The following is a 20,877-nucleotide window of genomic DNA, read 5'->3' as shown; positions in this document are numbered from 1 at the left end:
GCTAGTTTAAATTAAACAAACATACAGCGATAGATGTGTGTGCCATCCTTTGAATGGTCTCTTAAAATAATACACATTACTAATCATAGTTAGCCCAGCGATAGGTTACATTAGAAAATAAGCCTTGACAAAATTCCCCATACCACCCAAAAGTAATTCATATGGCCGTATGGCATACGGGTCAGGTAGCCTGCTTCCATCCGCGAGAGTTAATTAAAAAAAAAAAAAAAAAGCTGTCACGGTCAGGGACTTTACATATTCGGACAGTTCCGAACCTTCTTCTGCATCCATGTTTAATAAATCCCTCCTAAAACGTGCTAGCTTACGCTTGTCAACATTGCGTCCGCGCCTCTTTTTGCCTCCAGCTAAGCCCCGCCCACCCGGAGACGTTGGAATGTTTACAAACTTTTAAGGGGTCTATAGAAATACAAAGTTCTCTTGCTGAAAAGAGAAAATGTAAATGTTTTGTTTTCCCCCAACTTTAATTGCAAACAACCCTGAAACGGTTCTTAGAAAAAGCGAAGAGCAATGGCGGATTTGAGAGAGTACTATCAAAACGTAGACGAAGGGGATTCGTTCTTTGATATGTTGCACGCTTTGTACTCCATTTAACTTACTTATATTAAATTAAATATAAATTCCTAATTACTTTTAAATCCATAGGTGCTTAAAAAAAAGGTGGCCGTGACAGTCTGGTGTTTCTGGTTGATGGATCCAAAGAGATGTTCATCAAAGGTGAGGATGGAGAGCAATCAAATTTTGACATGACTATGCAGGTGAGTCAAATTGTAACATTTTATTAATTCATTATCTTTTATTTTTACCATATATTCTTGTGTTTTTCTCCTGTCCATGTCTAGTAGGCATTGTTCTCCCTTGTATCTAGTGTGTCCGTAGTATGTACACTAGTAAGATCATAAGCAGTGACAAAGACCTGGTCGCTTTGGTTTTCTATGGGGCTGAGCAGAGCAAGAAGTTATCTCAGCAAGAAGTGGGGAAGTTATCTCATGTACTGATTCCATTTTCAGGAGCCAAGCGTGTACAGGATATTGATAAACTACAGGGTGAGAAAGGAGCTCAGTTGGCTGAAAAGACCATGGGCAGTGGGGATGTCCAAATACTCACACTTGAGAGCGTGCGCGCACGACAGGAAGTAATTGCCCAAGACTGTCCCAGGTCTTAAAAACCTCAAAACGCAGTACCCTTAATGCACACTAAATCCACATTATCTCGAATACTGCTCCAGAGCGCTATTCAAGGCTTAGTGTATCCCATCATGCATCATGTTGTGGAAATAAATCGTGAGATTTTTTACAGATTTCTCATGAGAGGTCGTGGAAACCTTTGCAATGTATGTGAAATATTAATAATAATTAGATATTACATATGATTTGGTAGAAAAACAGTGTTTTTACGTTTTATTGGTGCAAAGATGAGTAGTGGGGATATTTATTTTGTACAACATTTGCAACTGATTTTTATCACTTAATTAGAAGCACCACATATTAAAATTGTCATGTTATAGGGACTATTGAACAGACATTTAGAAGTTGATTTTAAAATGCAAAGTATTTAAAATGTTAATTAAATTAAAGCTATGTAAACACTTGTGTCCCATCAGGTAGTGAAAAGTTCGACACACACTTGTGGTCTTCATGCTCATTTGAACACTTGTGCCAAATACAGGAAATATGTCATATAAGGAGTCAAGTGTTCAAGTGCAAAGACCACAAGTGTGGGTATTTGGACAAGGCATTAGTCTTACTGCTAGTTGATGGACAATTTATAACCTATGTTCTGTTTTTCCTTACGTTTGGTCATAGACTTGATGGACCTTACAAAGCCAGAAGGTTTTGATGTTTCCCTGTTCTTTTGTGACATTGTAAGCCCTCCAGAAGATGAAAGTGAGTTTGGTCTCCAGATTGAGCCCTGCAGGAAACTCGAGGACTTGCAGAAGAGGGTCAGGGCTAAAGAGTTAACGAAAACAGCTCAAAACAGGTAAATGCACTGCACGTGTCAAACCATTTACCAAATTACCGTATTTTTCGGACTATAAGTCGCACCTGAGTATAAGTCGCATCAGTCCAAAAATACGTCATGATGAGGAAAAAAACATATATAAGTCGCACTGGACTATAAGTCACATTTATTTGGAACCAAGAACCAAGAGAAAACATTACCGTCTACAGCCGCGAGAGGACGCTCTATGCTGCTCAGTGGTAGACTACAGGAACACTGAGCAGCATTAGAGCGCCCTCTCGCGGCTGTAGACGGTAACGTTTTCTCTTGGTTCATTTCTCTCGGTTCATGTCAAATTAATTTTGATAAATAAGTCGCACCTGACTATAAGTGGCAGGACCAGCCAAACTATGAAAAAAAGTGTGACTTATAGTCCGGAAAATACGGTACTTGTCCTATGTAGGGTCAAGGGGATGCTGGATGTATATAGCAGGACATTTTTTCTGTAGTGCTTGTAATTAGATTTTAAAGGATTAGTTTACTTCCAGAAAAGTTTTTGAGGGAAACATTCACTTCCAGAAAAGTTTGGTTTTTGAGGAAAACATTCCAGGATTTTTCTCAGTATAATGGACTTCAATTAGGATCAGCCAGTTGGAGGTTCTAATTGCAGTTTCAATGCAGTTTCAAATGTCTACACCAGATGCGACATGCCACACCACACCACGCCGCATCCAGTGTATACAGCGTCACTGATAATAATGGGTTCTATAGTATTTTGTCGGGTCATGGTGTAGACACAGTGTTAGTAATAATCCATGTCTGCTCATTAAACAGTATTTGTAGCAAAGTTGTTTTACAAAATACTTTTTGGACAGATCCAAAAGCAACAATCTGAACACAAAGAGGTCTGAGATACCATTATTACTTAAGCAGACCAAAAAAAGGATCAAAGTCCTCTTTCAGGAACAGGGACAGTGTAAACGGACAGAAAACTGGGTTCTTTTTCACTTGGTCCACCTCTGGGTCCTCTTCAAGGGGTCTGGTTCTTTTAAAAGAGGACTCAAGTGTGAAAAGACCCTAATTTAGAAGCTAAGACCTAGTCCTAACACTTATGTTATGAATCACACTTATTCCTAAGTGTAGATATAAAAGCAAAATGACATCATTCTCAGAATTTATACACACTTGAAGTTTATTACTTGAAATTATACTTGGTTTCACTGCAAAGTTTTGTTCTGTGTTTAAATGTGTATGTGACAAATAAAAAATTATGAATTAGAGAAGAAATGTTGTCAAAGTTAATGGTTTTGATTAAAGGTTATGGGGCATTTTGTTTTCTTTCTTTTTTCTTTTTTGTTTAAATGCCAATCATTTGGTATTTATAATAAACACTGAACTATTATGTAAAAGTGTTTTTTTGGTATGGCTTTAAAAATTAGCATGTACTGGTAATAAATTTCTTCGCCAATATAGAATAACATCTGCCGATACCGATGGTTTTGTTAAGGGAAAAACAACCAACTATTGCTGTGAACTATAAAGGGAGTGTCTAATTTTGTACATTATTAGAATATTAGAGTTTAAGAGTTTAACCACTTCTAGTTATTTATGTAATAATCACACTCTTTATATAATATACAACTCAATTAATAATAATAATAATAATAATAAATGTATTTTAAAGGCACCTTTCAAAACACTCAAGGACACTGTAGAGTTGAGTGATAGTCAGAATAATCAAGACAACATACAACAAAACAACAGCTTTTTAACACATGATTTAAAAGTAGTCAGACAATCACTTTCTCATATAGATTGTGAAAGAAAATTCCAGAGATGAGGAGAAGCACAGCTAAACACCCTGGGCCCCGTAATGACTAAACGAACAGGTACAACAAGGGAAACGAATGAAGAATATCTAAGAATAGACTCCAGGTGTAGATTTGAAGCAAGTCGAAGAGATATGAGGGTGCAATATTATGAAGAGTTCTAAAAGTGAGAAGCAGAATATTGTACTCTACTTGATATTTAACAGGAAGCCAGTGTAAATGATAGAGAACAGAAGAGATATGCTCAATGGAGGAGGTTCTAGTAATTATACGGGCAGCTGTGTTCTGGACCAACTGAAGTTTATGTTGGAGTTTGTGAGGTAACCCAAACAGAAGAGAGTAACAATAATCAGTGTGTGAGGTGACTAGAGCATGTACAACAATGGCTGTGGAATTGGATGCGAGGAATGGACGTATGGACGACTGATGTTACATAGATGGAAATATGCAGATGGTGTAGTATTGCTTGCATGCTTTTCAAAACACAAGGTACTATTAAGGACAACACCCAGACTCTTAACCTGAGAAGATGAAGAGATTATAGAATTATCAATGGAGAGTGAAAAGCTATTGAATTTTGACGAATTAGATTTAGTGCCAACAAGAAGATCCTCTGTTTTTATCAATATGCAGCTTGAGAAAGTTGTGTGAAAACCGGGATCTAAGATAGAGCAAGAAAGAAAAGTAGAATTTGGCTTGGAGGACAAATAGAGATGGGTCTCGTCCGCATAGAAATCAAAACTAGTGCCATATTTCCTAAGAATATAACCAAGAGGTAATAATTAAACTATAAATAAAACAGGGCCCAAAACAGAGCCTTGAGGATCTCCAGTCAAGTCAAGTCACCTTTATTTATATAAGCGCTTTAAACAAAATACATTGCGTCAAAGCAACTGAACAGCATTCATTAGGAAAACCGTGTGTCAATAATGCAAAATTATAGTTAAAGGCAGTTCATCATTGAATTCAGTTATGTCATCTCTGTTCAGTTAAATAGTGTCTGTGCATTTATTTGCAATCAAGTCAACGATATCGCTGTAGATGAAGTGACCCCAACTAAGCAAGCCAGAGGCGACAGCGGCAAGGAACCGAAACTCCATCGGTGACAGAATGGAGAAAAAAACCTTGGGAGAAACCAGGCTCAGTTGGGGAGCCAGTTCTCCTCTGACCAGACGAAACCAGTAGTTCAATTCCAGGCTGCAGCAAAGTCAGATTGTGCAGAAGAATCATCTGTTTCCTGTGGTCTTGTCCTGGTGGTCCTCTGAGACAAGGTCTTTACAGAGGATCTGTATCTGGGGCTCTAGTTGTCCTGGTCTCCACTGTCTTTCCAGTGGTAACAGATGAAGAGTATGATCTGAAATTTTTAATCTGGACAAATTGAGTGCGCCCAGTTCTGATGTAAACAAAGGTGCAGTATGAGTAAAATAGACAGTCCGAGATTTTAAAGGTGCAATTGTATCAAGTGCACTATGCAGTCTCTCTCTTTAATAGGAAACCAAGTCATCTGGAGTAGAAAAGCAATCTCTCCTTAAGAAATTGTCAAGTCTATCAGAAAGAGCAGATGGATCAATGTTCTTAATATTCCGAATGAGATGGAACAACCCATGTTGATTTTTTCTTCCATTAGTTAACACTGAATGATAACTTCTAATCTGAAGTTTCCTTAAGTCCAATGCAAGACAATTGGAATGAGTTACACCCCAGCAGCACATAAAGTCAAGAACCTTTACAATGAGTTGGAATACAACAAATTGTATTCAGAGAAGAGGTTTAACTTTTTTTGACCATACATTAAAAATAACAAAATAATTCCAGAATGCAGTTCTTTGATAAATATATATATATATATATATATATATATATATATATATATATATATATATATATATATATATATATATATATATATATATATATATATATATATATATATATATATATATATATATATCATACTTACTATGAAGGTTTATGGGAAGAAACAGATTGTGATGGAAAAGGATGAGGTGGATGAGATTAAGAAGTTTGATGATCCAGGTTTGGTTCTGATGGGTTTAAGTCCATGGAGCGCCTCAAACTGCACCATCATATACGGCCCGCACTCTTCATATACCCTGAGGAAGAGCAGATATCAGGCAGGTCTTCATTGTTTGATGTCTTGAGCCTAAGCACCTCTTTGAGTTCAATCCAAGTGTTTTCGTAACTGATTATTTATAGATTTTTTTAAAGCTGATGTGCAGTTCCTTATTTGTTTATTTATTTTTTGTTTACCATAGGAAGCTCCTGTATGTTTACAGCTCTGCTTTTGAAGTGCAGTGAAAAAATTTTATTTGCATTGTACAGATACATCCCTCGCCGTAACACTCCACCTGCTTGTTCCCCAGAGAGAAGAACTTGATCAGAGTCAAACCCAGGCATCACCTCCAGGTAACTGCAAACAAGACTCAGTAATTTTCATTTACACTGAATATGTTACTTTCAACTGTATGGCTAATTTATTTTTTAAATATATATGAAATTGTGGGTTGTGTATTTTAGGCTTCCATGTGATATTTCTTCCCTTTGCTGATGACATACACACTTTTGATGCTCATGTGGGTCCCACAGCCTCTGGTGAGCAGGTGGACAAGATGAAAGAGATTGTGCACAAGCTCCGGTATAAATACAGGTGTGTGTGTGTTATTTTTAAAAATTTTGCGAAATGCATTCTTCAATCATGGGGTTTTAGTTGATTTATAGTGCAACTCTTATGTTTTCACAGGAATGATGCATTTTAAAATCCAATGCTACAACAGCACTACAGAAACCTAGAGGCTTTGGCTCTGGTTATGCCTGCACCTGAGCCCATTGAGGATTTAACAAGTATCCCTTATGTTCTGAAATGTTTTTTAATGGATAATTGTTCTTTTTTTTATTATTCTATTACTGTCTCACACTCTGTATGCTCCCTCAGTGCCCAAGGTACAGTCTATCCTCCTGATGATAACCCAGAAGGGAAGGGAAGTTTCAGATGATATTGTATTAATATAAAGCATGAATCAGGGATGTAATTTTTGATTTAAGCTGATAAAAAAAAAAAAAAGATTTGTAAAAAAACAGAAACTAGAAAGTATGTCTCATGTGAATTGCTTAAATCGAATAAAAAATCTAATTAATAAACGCTACATTTCCAAATACATTTATTTATTTTTATGGATAGTTTCCAACAAAACTGCACGAGCTATCGGTGCCATTGAACTGCTCTGTGCAAAACGCCCTTCGAGTGTTAACGGTCCACAATTAACAAATCAGTGTTGTTCAAGCTGTACAAGTCATGCTGTGACATTTGGCCACTGCGTGTCTCAAAATGAGGCACTGTGCTCATTTACAAGCAAGCAGCTCATGATCTCCGAGAGTTTTCACATGAATTCCATCTCTGCAAGGACTGGGTCACTTTATATATATGTATTTAAAAAAATGCAGCAAGTGCCAAGCGTATTCCCAAATTTGTTATGAGAATAATTTATAAATCTGTCAATAAAAAAGAAGCTGTAGGGTCTCTGTACTATTCTGTAAAATAAAAAATTATCCAATATGAAATACTTGTATAATTATATTTGCTTATTTTACCGTACAATGCATTAATTAGGGAGTAATGTATTTTTATTTTATTTTTTTTATAAAATATTGAATGGGGAGGGGGGGGGGGGGGGGGGTTCAGAGCATCATGGTTCAGTAAGCATTGGAAATTATGTCCATAGATAGGCTGTTCTGTTTTAGTAACAGTGGCACTACATTCAGAAATTTTGGCACTTGGCAGTAACATAATCTTGACTTAAATGGTCTTTTTCTTTTGTCCAGCTGAATCTGGTGGTGGTGGAGCTGAAAAAAAGCCAAAAGCTGAGATGTCAGAGGAAGAGCTGAAAAACCATGTGGAAAAGGGCACCTTGGTAAAACTGACAGTGCCTGTGCTTAAAAATACATGCAGGCAGTTTGAAATACGTACAATAGGAACCAAGAAACAGGAGCTTATAGATGCCCTGACCCTACAGTACTACAAATAAAGGTTCTAAAGTCCTTGACACCTTGATTACATACTTGTTCACAGAATAAATACAGAAAGATTTGTATTTCTGCACGTTCTAATTGAAAATTCCGTTCAGCATTGTGACTGTTGTCATAATGGATGTAATAAAAGCTTTGACAGTGGCATTGAACAATCATTATTTCACCTCATTTGCTTGCTATTCTTTAAACAGCTACACCGGCACTGGCATGATTAAATACATAACATTAAATGAGGACATTTAATCAAACACCTTGAAACACTTTGGTTTAACTTGAATTAGTAAGAAAACATTTATTAATGTTATCCATTGATACTTTGGAGGTTGGTCATGTAGACTACAGAATTTATGCCTGCTAAATTGAACACCTATCCTGAATGTAATTTTACAAATCCATTCATCCATATATGTTTAGTGAATATTTTGATTCAGTAACTAGATTAATACTCTTTCAACAACTTTAAACTTATTTTAAATCCATTTCACTGATTTTACTTAAAGATTGGTGTAGAAATTATGGGAAGAAAAATACACATTCCATCTCCCTCCTAGGTATAAGAAAATATCTGATACTTATTATTTTGTTATACAGCTAATAAACAGTCTACTAGTTTGTGGGTTTCCAGAACTCCTGGAATTAAGTAATCAGGCATTGTCATTCGTTTTCTCATTAGCACGAAATGAAAACAATCGGAAGGATGGCTACTCATTTGCCACAGATGTTTGAAATCACAACAGCTCTAAATGTACCTCTGGATTTTATTTTCTGCTAAACCAATAAAGCACAGAAATAGAAGGCTGTTTATACAGACCCTTCACACACACACACACAAACACACACACAAAGAAAAATGAATGTCTCCAAAAAGAAATATGAAGGCTCTTATTAATCTCTTCATGTGGGAGACCGAGACGTGTTTGACTGTGACAGTCCCATGGGATGCAACCTGCTCGTGACGAAAGCCAGCCAATGACGTTTTGCGCATGCTCACGTTGAGCCAGAGAGCTGCAAGGAAAAAACTACAAGAGACAAAGGAATAAACAACTCAAGAAGTGGACGCGAAAATGCCAAGTTAAAGGAACGAAAGTAGCCCAGACTGTAACATAACGTATAGAGACAGAGGTAAGTGCTAGGAAGGAGTAAACTGACCATTTGAAAGGTGTCGTTTTATCCGTTGCTAACAAACGAGTAGCACGTAACAGTTAGCCAGAGTGTTAAATTGGTCTGAACGCAGTAGTTCAGAAGCCCAAACAGAAATAAGGCATGTCTTGTTAAACTTGTGTACGAAGTGTTAAATATCGTTTCTGTCCGAGAATAAGTCATTAACACCCGTCCAGTCACCTGGCAGGAAGTTTTGTACACCCATTCCCAATGCGGTCATCCTGGGCGCCACTGCACATTATCCGCCTTTTTTTAGGTGTCAAAAGGGTTCGTGTTTAGACTTGCCACTCGTTTAAACGCTATTAATGTTCGTTTTTTCTTTCTTTCTCAAATTAGCTGATTTATAATAACTCTCTTGTTTCTTTCTGACTCTAAAGCCAAGGTTATCTCTACAGTTCTCACGGTGGTCTACTATGGCACTTTCCAGGGTCCTGCACTGCTAACCCATTTAGTCCATGTCATGCTGTAACTCTTTTCCACCCTGATGTCGGCCAAAATGGAAGGACTGTTCTGCCCTAGTGGTTACTATGGTGCTTGGCAAGTCTTTGTGCAATAACATGAAGAACACAGAAAGAGGACACAATCGATTCTGCTTCTGAGAAGATACGTCGGTTTCCACTTGTGTTTTTGTTCTTTTCACTAATTTACTGCAAGGTGCATTGGCTCACCTTTTGCTCCAGTAGCTTCCTCCCCTCCCCTTGCCACTCATCTCGAGCAGCTGAGAGGTTGCTGTGGAGATGATAGTGGTGACATAGCAGCAGGAATGGGGAGTACTCCATGTTCTGGTAAGGGGAGGGGGGTCGGGGGGTTTCCGGAGCTGGGCTGTATGCCATGGAAAGTCAGCAAGCAGAAAGGAGAAGTCGTCGGTGGACGTGGGTCCGAGCTGGAGGATAGGCCTGAGGCTGGAACGCCCCCCACCTCATCACAACCTCCTACCATTTATCACGAAAAGCAGCATCGGGAGCTGTGCGCTTTGCACGCCCTGAACAATGTCTTCCAGGACGGAGCGGCATTCAGCCGTGATGCACTTCAGGAGATCTACCAGAGGTCAGTGCTAAGATTATGTATTGTTACTGAAGTGATCTAAGTTTGGAATTTTTTTTTTTGGCACACTTCTGCATCCTCTTACTTTTTCAGGCTCTCCCCTAGCACACTGGTCACGCCCCACAAGAAAAACATGCTGGGAAATGGCAACTATGATGTGAACGTCATCATGGCTGCATTGCAGACTCGTGGGTTTGAGGCTGTTTGGTGGGACAAGAGAAGGTATTTTATTAGGCTGTTGTCGTTTTAAGTCCTTCAAAAATGTGGTTTAAAACATGGCAAAATCTTGGAAATGTGCTTTTTGAATTCATGTTTGTTTCATATGGTTTTGAAAAATGTACATATCTTATAGTCAGGATGAAATAGAAATTACAGAAGTTTTCTTTTTTATTGTAATGTGTAGCCAAGTAAAACCTTAAACCGTAGGGAGGGACTTGATTTTGTCCTCTGGAAATAGTTTTGATCAGTTTTGTCGTTTGCAAATTGCTGCAGTCTCATGTGAGTGATGCTTTTTTTTATATATACTTTATATACTTTTCCATGATTTATTTTAATTTAGTGGGGGGGGGGGGGTTAATTATCATTATGATGCCAACTACCAAGTTTGTTGTATCACCCATTTCACAAAAATATTGGGATAGTCCACCCTAAAATGAAATGCATACAGGTCATTCCAAACCTGTATGCATTTCTTTCATCTGCAGAACATAAATTAAGATATTTTTAACAGTTGGTAACTTAACCGTTTTGGTTCCCATTGACTTTAATTGTATAGACGAAAAATACAATCCAAGTCAATGGGAACCGAAACTGTTTGGTTACCAACAATAAAATATCATCTCTTATGTTCCACAGAAGAGAGTCAGGTGATTGTGAGTAAATGATGACAGAATTTTACAGACTGTGACTTTTTTTTTTCATATGTATTTGTTATGCTTTAGGGATGTCTGCAGCATTGCACTACCGAACGTCACTGGATTCATCTTGAATGTGCCATCCAATCTGCGCTGGGGGCCGTTGCGACTGCCCCTCAAGCGGCAACACTGGATTGGAGTTCGAGAAGTGGGAGGAGTCTACTATAACTTGGACTCCAAACTTCGCAGTCCTCATGCTATCGGAACAGCTGATGAACTGAGGTAAGTGTGAAAAGCTAAAGGGAAAAGTATCAGTGGGTTTCAATGCCAAGCTCTTTTTTTTTCTCTAGCTATCATTCTGATTGTTTCACAGGAAGTTCTTGCATCACCAGCTTCGAGGGAAGAACAGTGAACTCCTATTGGTTGTGCCAGAGGAGGTGGAAGTCCACCAGACGTGGAGGTCTGATAACTGATGAATGTTTTTGATCGTTTTTTTTTTTTGAGAATTCTCAAATTCATGCTCAGGAGGGAAATGTGAGGTTCAATCAGGGACCCATATAAAGAGCAAATGGAGTCGCACTCAACTAGTCATGAAAGCACACTGCTCAGACTTTGTTTGCACATGCACACACACACACACACACACACACACACAGCTGGACTCTTGCCATGGAGACTGAAGCAGCAAAGGACACAGGGATATCACAAGACTAAAAACTAAACACTACGCAGAGAATTTTATTTGGTTCTTTGGGATTCTGATGCATTTTTTTATACATTGATTTATTTTACTTTGTACTGTTTTCTGACTTGGAAGTAAGTGGTTATGGAATTCTTAGTGATGTGTATCACCTGTCATCTTCACCACTTCTCTCTTTCCATGTGATTTCCCGTGCATCTATGTGTCTGAACTGTCCACCACACATTACAGGTCACCGAAAAAGGTGTTTGTTTGACCAACTCGATTTTGTTTAACAGGGTGCATATGTACTTATTTAGTGCATGCACTTGAAGAATTAGAGAAAGAACAAAGTAGCCCCTGATTAACCGTTTCCTACATATTTAATGGCATATTGACAGATGAGATGTTTCCTGTGTATCACAGTACAGCATGGCACCACACTAATTGGATGTTTTGTGTTAGTTTCCTATAACAAATGTTACCAAAATGGTAACTTGTTAATATCTTACCTTAAATGGTTGCTCTCGACACTCTTTTTTGTTAAACAGTTAAGGTTAGACTTGATGAATCCTAGACTACATGTAGGAAAATAAAAGTGTGAGAGTGTTGGTAGTAAAAAAAAAAAAAAAAACCTTCAGCTGCCAAAAACCTTATTAATGGAAACTGTTGTATGTACTTTTTAAATAGAAATAAGAAAGTTTGAGATCTCTGAAATCTTGCAAAGTTTATTATCTTTGATTGATATTGAATTAACATGGCCTTAAACTGTTTACAGAGGAAGCTGATTTACACAAAGGGAAGTCTAATAACGCATCTCAGGTTATCTTCAGATCCAACTTGATTAAATTTCACCTATGAAACACTGATCTTCAACATATTATGTAAAATGCTTCAAATAGATTATAGACACTCGAATCAGATACTACAACTTAAAAGGACCATTCCACATGTCCATACACGGGGTGCTTTGTGATACTGTAGAGATGAATAGATTCCTTTGCCATGACAATCTAAGTCCCCACAACCCTTTTTTCGGGGGACAGGGACAACATGTGCTCATGCCATTGTTTTCCATTCAAATAAAATTCTTATGATGGCACTTTATGTAAGATGTAAAATGTGCTGTGACATCATTAAAAATGTCTTTGTATGTATGCAGTCAGTGTGATGCTGCTTTTCTATCTTGTTCATATCATCTACACTGGAGATTTTCATTCTTTTAGATGCCATTATAGACTACCATATACGGTCATCTCTCTGAGAGACCCTCATCCTGAATTTAAACATATATTTGTATGTATAAAGACCCAATTTATATTGTGAAGAATTAATAATATGGGGTATTTAGCTACTTTTAAGTTGTTACTATTTACATTAATTATTTTTTGTTTAATTTATTTTTTTTAAAGCTTTTAGCAGTTTTTCTCTACATTGTTTTCAGCCTCCCTTTCATATTCCATTACCTTTTTTATGTAATAATTTTACATAATTGTAAAGCTACAATAACTTTTTATTCATCAAATTTTCCACAAAAATATTGAGCAGCACAACCGTTTTGAACATTGATTTATTATAATGTTTTTCGAGCACCAAATCAGCATACTTGAACGATTTCTGAAAGATCATGTGACGTGTGACACTGAGGAATTAAGTAACGGTTGCTGAAAATTCAGCTTATTCAGAAATAAGTTACATTTTACAAATTATTGAAATAGGAAAGTTATTTGAGACTGTGATAATATTTCACACTTATAAGATTTTATTCTGTTTATAATCAAATATATGCAGCCTTTGCGATCATAGACTTATTTTAGAAATAGTTTGCATCTTCGTGAATGAGAGATTTGACATATATGGCCCGTAGATAAAACTGTAATGCTAAGTAAGCAAACTAGTTTATTTATTCCTTTATTTAATATTACTTTACTCCTTTATTTAATATTTGATTTTGCAAAAAAAAAAAAAATCTGAAAGATACGCAACATTAACCACATAAATCCTACTAGAAAGAAGGTGGTGCAAGTCAATCCGCTGTGTGGCGCACGGGGGCGCGCTGCGCGCTGCAGATGTGTCGCAGATTTGAGAAGTCACTGTACTCATCTAGTACAAGGAAATGGAGTAGTGCAAACGAGTGCAAAGCATAACATACTGAATTGTAAACAAGGCAGCGGAAGAGCGGGAACGTGTGCCGCCATTCTAACAGTGCATGTGCATTTTCATTGTTATTTTAACGACAAGAAGAAAAAGAACAGATACATTGACAGCTACTTCATTATTTTAGGGGAAAAACTTAACTGATGGAACTGTCTGCAATTGGTGAGCAAGTGTTCGCTGTGGAATCAATCATAAAGAAAAGAGTTAAAAAGGTAAGTGACATGCGCGGGTAGCTGTGTGTTTCCCGACAGTTCAGTCTGTGCAATCCCGCTGCACACACACATGTTCGAGGGGCGAGGACACACACGTCCCCCTCACAACAACAGCACGCTTTTGGAATTGGGTGGCGATTCTATTCGTAGTCATGGAGACTGCGCGGCTTCTCTAATAACTAACGTAAGGTTTAGCCATTCAGATACAGCACCTGGGGTTTATTTTGGATTTTAAACCAACGTTTGAGGTTATAGGTAGCTCTCAGTTACTTTGAAATACAATTAAAACATGTGGTTATATTAAAATAACGTTTGATAAATGACCGTTGCTTTTGGTCTCGTATGAAATCTCAGGATTAAAATAAAAAGGAGGAGCTGTTAGTTTAGGGATCGTCCCTCTTTAATGCTTTATTACGAAACTGTTTCACTGCGTCATCGCACACGTACAAGACAAAAACAAAACATTCAGAAGAAATGTGTAATCGAAATTCTTATGTTATTTTAATAAATATAGTATTGGTTTATATATGTTTTTTTCTTTTTTATTCTAATGCTTAAGGGTCATGTCGAGTATTTATTGAAGTGGAAGGGGTGGCCTCCCAAGTAAGTATTACAATTATTATTATAATAATTATTATTATTACAGAATAAGCTTGATTTCTAATTTTTTATTTCCTGGTAGTTTTACAGTTATTACTGTAGCCGCTCTGATATTTTGTTTATTTATTTGCATGTCATCATGGCCGTAGCCAGGGTTTGAAAATTAGTGAGGTCTGGGGTGGGGTTGAGAATTATAATATAATAACCCCACATACAACTCATTATATACACTAACACTTTGAAAGATGTTTTTTTTTTTTTTTTTTTTTGAATGAGCATTGTTAGAAAATATCATATTGCACCATTACTACAGGTTAGGGGTGTATAATTTTATCAGTTGTTTATTATTCATTCAACAATACATAGCCCTATTACAGTAATAAAAACTATATTATGCTGTTAATAATAGTATTACTGTTGTAGTTTTCATTAATTACTATCACCAGATGATAACTTTGTCTAGTGCTCTTATGAATGTTTTTAGCATGATTTTGTGAAAATGTAACTCCAATACTGAAAGACTTCTTCATTGCTGTTCTTGTTCTACAGATCTCTGCACTAGTGTCATATGCTATTGTTTTGATAGATAAAGTCTCTGACAGATAATATCATGATTTTTGCCTTGAGCAATGTGATATCATGTCAGCAATAACATGTCTGGCGGCTCCTTTGATTACTGTCAGTTTAAGTTCTTGCGATTATCACAGTGTTGCCTGATATTGCTAAGAAAACAAATAAAAACCGAGAAATAAATGATAAATAAACCGAAATGAGTTCAAACTTTTGTAAATAAGATCATATAAAGATATCGCTAATCTTAAAGGGGTCATATGATGTTGCTAAAAAGAACATTCTTTGGTGTAATGAAATGTGTTTATGTGGTTTAAGGTTCAAAAACCACATTATTTTCCACGTACTGTACATTATTGTTTCTCCTCTATCCCCCGCCTTTCTGAAACACAGTTGATTTTTACAAAGCTCATCGGTCAAAAAAGCAAGATGTGCTCTGATTGGCCAGCTATCCAGTGCGTTATGATTGGCCGAATACCTCAAGCGTGTGACGGAAATGTTATGCCCCTTACCATCTGAACACTGGCTGGAGCATTGAGACAAAAACATTAAAACCAATTATAAACGAGGCATTTGTTGCATCAAGTGGGTGCATAATTACTGATTATAATGACTTAATCTGTTGTTTTACGCATTGCATTGTATCTTGCCGCATAAACATAAAACCATGTCTGCATTTGTGATTGGATTAATTATAAACTACACGGCTCAAAACTGGCATTTGAATCATCAGTGGCAAATCCTTTAAATATAAAACACGTACTTAAGAGTCTGTGAGTCAGAACAGCCAACACGGTAGTCTACTCTTCCAGGATCAGGAAACAGTACTCCATAAAATGCATTGCACACATTTGCGAGTGGAGGCCGGCTAGAGAGCGGCAACAACCCCGGTGATGACCCCGGGCTGGACAACCGCTTCGTCCAAAGAGAAAGCAGATACAACGATACACAGTGCGAAGTTGATATATTTCCTCAGCAACCAGCACGGATCAGCTCTCAGCTCTATGACGAAGTGGATATCATCCTCTTTTGGAAGGCTAAACAAAATAGTTTCACTTTCACAACGAAACACACAGCATCTCCGCAACATGGCGGCGCTGCAACAACAATACTACAACGAGAATCAAGGTTATGCCTTCTTCGTTTTTTTTGCGTGAACATTTGGGCGGCTTTATGCAAATCTACCCACATAGTGACGTAGACATGTGGGGGGGTGTTAGAACGAGCCGTTTTAGGAGGGCGTGGTTATTTCTTAACTTTGATAAAGAATATATCTTTGGATTTGAGACTTTAGTTTTTGCAACTTTTTCAAAGGAAAAATTTAAATTGCATCATATGACCCCTTTAAACTGCAACTTCTCGTAGAAAGTAGAAAAGGCAAGTGCAAAAATGCTTATAATAACTGGATCTGGCAACATGGTGAGCCTGCGCCGTCACTCACAATTCTCTCATGCCTCATTCACTCTGCCAGCGTCTCACACAAAACATTCTTGCAAACTGTCTAAACTGTATTATACACGCAGACACTCAGAGCTTTAAACAGCAGATTAGTCATTTAGAGAACAAATTGTATTTTTGGACATGAAACATTTACCGAGGTCCGGACCTCGGTGACCTCATAGCTGGCTATGGACATGTTCAATAAATATGTCTATGTGGCCGTTTTTTATGTTTTAATGACTTTAAAGGTACAGCACATGGGAGCCAGAGGAGCACATTCTAGACCCTCGACTGGTTTTAGCGTATGAGGAAAAGTGAGCAGTTATAAAAATGAAATTTCCTTATTCATTCTTTCTTTCACTTTCAGCCACTAGTATATTAATTCATCCACACTGCATTTACTCATTATTTCTAATTGCAAACAGAGAACAGAGAGAAATGTCAGTGAGGTGTCGTAGAAGAGGCCCAAAACCGAAAAGACTCTTCATGCAGGTAATGACCACTCCAACATCTTCATTACTGTGATTATTTCCCTGCTAAATTAAAATCATGTCTGTCCAGTGTTAAGTATTATTTATATACCATTATAGTTTTATTAATATTAACCTTTATTTGTCTACTTTCAATTTTCATTTGAATTTTGCCCTTTGTATAATTTTTTTGTGTTTTAATATATTATTATTTAGATCTATTTTATTTTCATTTTAGTTTTAATTTTAGTACAATTGTAGTTTTATTTTTCATTTTATTTCCAGTTAATCTAAACGAAACTTCGAAATGCTGCCTTGACAACTAACTGAAATAAGTTTTCCATCTAACATTTGTTTAATCTAATATAAGCTTCATAATCTTTATTTTAATGAATAAAAATGTTTTCATAGTTGTAGTTTTAGTTATTAATAACAATTCTGTGTCTATCCACATATTGCTGTCTTGAAGAGGAACATTTACGCATTGAATCTGCGCAGCGCACAGAAAGATGCCGAGAAGCTCTCACTTGACCCAAGGTACCAGTCCACAGGGGCTTGTATATATCAACGATTAAACCACCACGAGAAAAAGAAGAAAACATCCAGAGAGACTTCTGAGGAAGAATGGGATAGAAGAGAAGAAGATGATGATGACGATGATGATGAGGGGGTTATGGAGGAGGAGGAGGAAGAAGAAGAGGACAAAAGACAAGGAGGAACTAGAACTGGCAGCAACACTTTAAACAGTAAGTATGGGGGGGGGGCTCTCTTGACATTAAATCGGTACACAAACAGCTGTATTTGAACAGATCCAGGAATTTTTGTTGTTGTTGTAGTAGGCAAAACCCTACTTTTCTTTTCTTTTTTTTATAATTAGCATTATATGTAAAATGCATTAGTCTATGATTCAAATCCTAAAAATAAATTGCAATGAAGATTAACAATATTTCAGAAAAAAAAGTGTTTGTAGATTGTTCTCTAATTTTGACCTCCACTGTATGTACACTATTAGTCAAAAGTTTGGAAAAATTTAACTTTACATTAAGTTTTTGAAAGAAGTCTCTTATGTTCAGTAAGCCATAATTAATTTGATCAAAAATACAGTAAAATAATATTGTGACATTTTATTAAGGCATTTTATTACAAATAACTTTTATTTAATATTTCTATAATAATTCTACCTTAGTAATGTTAATATTGTAATATATTTTAAAATGTATTTTATTCCTGCAATGGCAAAGCTAAAATAAAACATCAATACTTTTATTGAGAATGTATTCAATTGATCAAAAGTGACAGTAAAGACGGTTTTATGTTACAAAATATTTCTATTTCAAATAAATGCAATTCTTTTGAACTTTTTATTAGTCAATAAATCCCGATAAAAAGAGACTTCTTTCAAAAAAGTAATATTTATAATGTATTTTATATTTATATAACATGATGAAGGTCAAAATATGTACAAAATGTCCTCTGTGTCTCAGATCATGTCAGGAGAGGATGCTGGAGTCCAACCACTGAATCAGAGGCAATGACTATATCTCCTTTACCTGAAGACTGGAGTCCAGTTATGGGCCCAGAGGAGGTCATCGTGACAGATATCACCATCAACTCACTGACTGTGACTTTTAGAGAGGCCTTGGTAGCAACGGGGTTCTTCAGGAGCTGGGAGATGGAGATCGAACATTACACAGACTAAGGGTGGTCAGAACGAGGAGGAACAAGAATTGGTACATCCCTTGTTTTGCATTGTTGAGTATGTGCTTCCGCCAGTGTTTCAGACTACATTTACTTGCACTATTAGTTCTAAATGAGTTAAAACGTTCCAAAATGTTTCTGCGATTACCATCAATCAAAGTAACAGTCCATTTAATGACAATACTGATAGTATGATAAAATTGTTAACTTGTATTGTCCATGAAACAAATCAAGCCAGTTCTCTGATACTGGATCGCAGTGAAGTTGACAGATTTAACTAAATGGGATAAACTTAATTTGGTCTAGTCATGTATTTGCATGAAATACATAATAGTCACACAATTAAGTATTCCTAAAAGCCAAGTTGTCACATACACATTCACATTACATGGATGTGTATGTGTGTGTGTGTGTGTGTGTGTGTGTGTGTGTGACCCTGGACCACAAAAATATTCATAAGGATACATTTTTCAAAAGAGATTTTTACATCATCTGAGAGGTGAATAACTAAGCTTTCCATTGATGTATGTTTATTAGGATAGGACAAGATTTACAAATATTGGAAAATTTTGAATCTGAGGGTGCAAAAAAAATCAAAATATTGAGAAAATTTTGCATTGCATATTACTAATATAAAAATTATGTTTTAATATATTTATAATAAATAATAAATTTACAAAAAAATGTAATGGAACATGATCTTTACTTTATATCCTAATGATTTTTGGCATAAAAGAAAAATCTTTCATTGTATGGGTCAAAATTATCGATATTTTTTTTTGCACCCTCAGATTCCAGATTTTCAAATAGTTTTATATCTGCCAATTATTGTCCGATCCTAATAAACCATACAACAATGGAAAGCTTATTTATTCAGCTTTCAGATGATGTATAAATCTCAATTTTGAAAATGTAACACTTAAGACTGGTTTTGTGGTCCAAGGTCATAAAAATACTTGGTAAACGTTCTAATCTTGACCTTCAATTTAAATTGCACACCACAAATTAGAATTAGTGGCCTCCTGATACTTAAAATATGTGAAATACAAAATACAGCGTTTCAACAGTGTGCCATCCTTGACACTTCATAAACAAAATATAATGGTGTGGGGGGAAAAATCTGCTCTCATCATCACACAATTATGTTCTAACTTTGAGCGTAATAATGTGTATGAAATAAAGTTGCATTTAATTTTTTCCCCAACATTTGCTCACTAATATCTCATCTATTTGCGGTGTTTGTGCAATTTTTTTTTTTAAGTATGCACCATCTTGCAGAAGTCTACCATGTTAGATTTAACTTGAATACTGTTTGTATTTAGTGTTATTTTAGTCCAAGATGAAAACTGAGACCCGAAGGCAAAAATAATATTGATTTCTATATTGAGGTGAATGTATATTTAGCCTCTAGGAATGTCCATCTCTGGGGGCTCAACTGTTTAGTATCTGACATCACCTGACCTGTATATATTTGATAGACTATGTCTGTGGTTGCTTTTGCTAAGAGTATTTGCACTTTAAAATAGAAAACTTAGTATTATGATGCCATAAATAAAACCTTGGTGTAAGTGTATCATTATCCATTACTTTTTTATATTTAATCAGCAATGCATAGCACTGTGTGGATTAACTTAGTTTCAAACTACCTTAGGTTGACATTGTTCCAGCTCCACATCTATGATGTAAGAATTACTTCACACAAGAAGCCAATTATTTTTGAATGGTACAAACATATTTTAATGTACAATTAAATAATTGGCAAAAAATCTGACCACCATAACTTAAAAAAAGAACAGACAACCAACCAAACAAACACCAAAACTACAAAATCTACTCCTCTCAGCAAGCACCAAAGTGTTAGCAAAAGAAAAGCGATCAAAACTAAGAACCTTAAAACTGTATGGTTGGTTTTCCAGTCCGTTTTAGAAAAAAAAGAAGTAATTTACAGTTCGAAGCAAATTGCCATGGTTTGTACAGTGAATCATAATCTATATACCTCTATATGCACCCACAAGACATTTCTTTAAAAATGCCATATTTCTCATTATTCCCAAAGCGGGATGTATATGGTATGACAGCAGTGTCATGTTGCATCAATTAATCTTTGAAAAAGTGTAATTCAATATCAACTCTTGAATTAGCTTTAATTTTTTTATT

General features: G+C 36.2%; 2 protein-coding genes and 1 pseudogene across 4 annotated transcripts; all 3 read left to right on the top strand.

Annotated features, from left to right (window-relative positions):
- The first annotated feature begins 674 nt into the window (after positions 1–674).
- Positions 675–6,904, top strand: LOC132120967 (X-ray repair cross-complementing protein 6-like; annotated as a pseudogene).
- Positions 6,905–8,760: 1,856 nt separating this feature from the next.
- LOC132121447 (josephin-1-like) lies at positions 8,761–12,734 on the top strand. Of its 2 annotated transcripts, none has more exons than XM_059530837.1 (5): positions 8,761–8,957; positions 9,392–10,043; positions 10,134–10,262; positions 10,982–11,176; positions 11,268–12,734. In XM_059530837.1, the coding sequence occupies exons 2-5, from the start codon at positions 9,760–9,762 to the stop codon at positions 11,365–11,367; spliced, it is 708 nt and encodes a 235-aa protein (XP_059386820.1). In that variant the 5' UTR covers positions 8,761–8,957; positions 9,392–9,759; the 3' UTR covers positions 11,368–12,734. The 2 variants fall into 2 exon arrangements, with proteins under 2 accessions (XP_059386820.1, XP_059386819.1); XM_059530836.1 differs by having other exon boundaries at positions 9,374–10,043.
- An 896-nt stretch (positions 12,735–13,630) lies between these two features.
- LOC132121446 (chromobox protein homolog 7-like) lies at positions 13,631–19,325 on the top strand. 2 transcript variants are annotated; one of them, XM_059530833.1, is made up of 6 exons: positions 13,631–13,942; positions 14,502–14,545; positions 16,801–16,866; positions 16,978–17,044; positions 17,492–17,768; positions 18,507–19,324. In XM_059530833.1, the coding sequence occupies exons 1-6, from the start codon at positions 13,874–13,876 to the stop codon at positions 18,719–18,721; spliced, it is 738 nt and encodes a 245-aa protein (XP_059386816.1). In that variant the 5' UTR covers positions 13,631–13,873; the 3' UTR covers positions 18,722–19,324. The 2 variants fall into 2 exon arrangements, with proteins under 2 accessions (XP_059386816.1, XP_059386817.1); XM_059530834.1 differs by lacking the exon at positions 16,801–16,866 and having other exon boundaries at positions 18,507–19,325.
- The last annotated feature ends 1,552 nt before the right edge of the window (positions 19,326–20,877 follow it).

The sequence above is a fragment of the Carassius carassius genome, chromosome 39, assembly GCF_963082965.1.
Source record: "Carassius carassius chromosome 39, fCarCar2.1, whole genome shotgun sequence".
Lineage (NCBI taxonomy): Eukaryota > Metazoa > Chordata > Actinopteri > Cypriniformes > Cyprinidae > Carassius > Carassius carassius.
The sequence above is the reverse complement of the archived record's forward strand: the minus strand, read 5'-3'. Positions and strand labels throughout refer to the sequence as shown.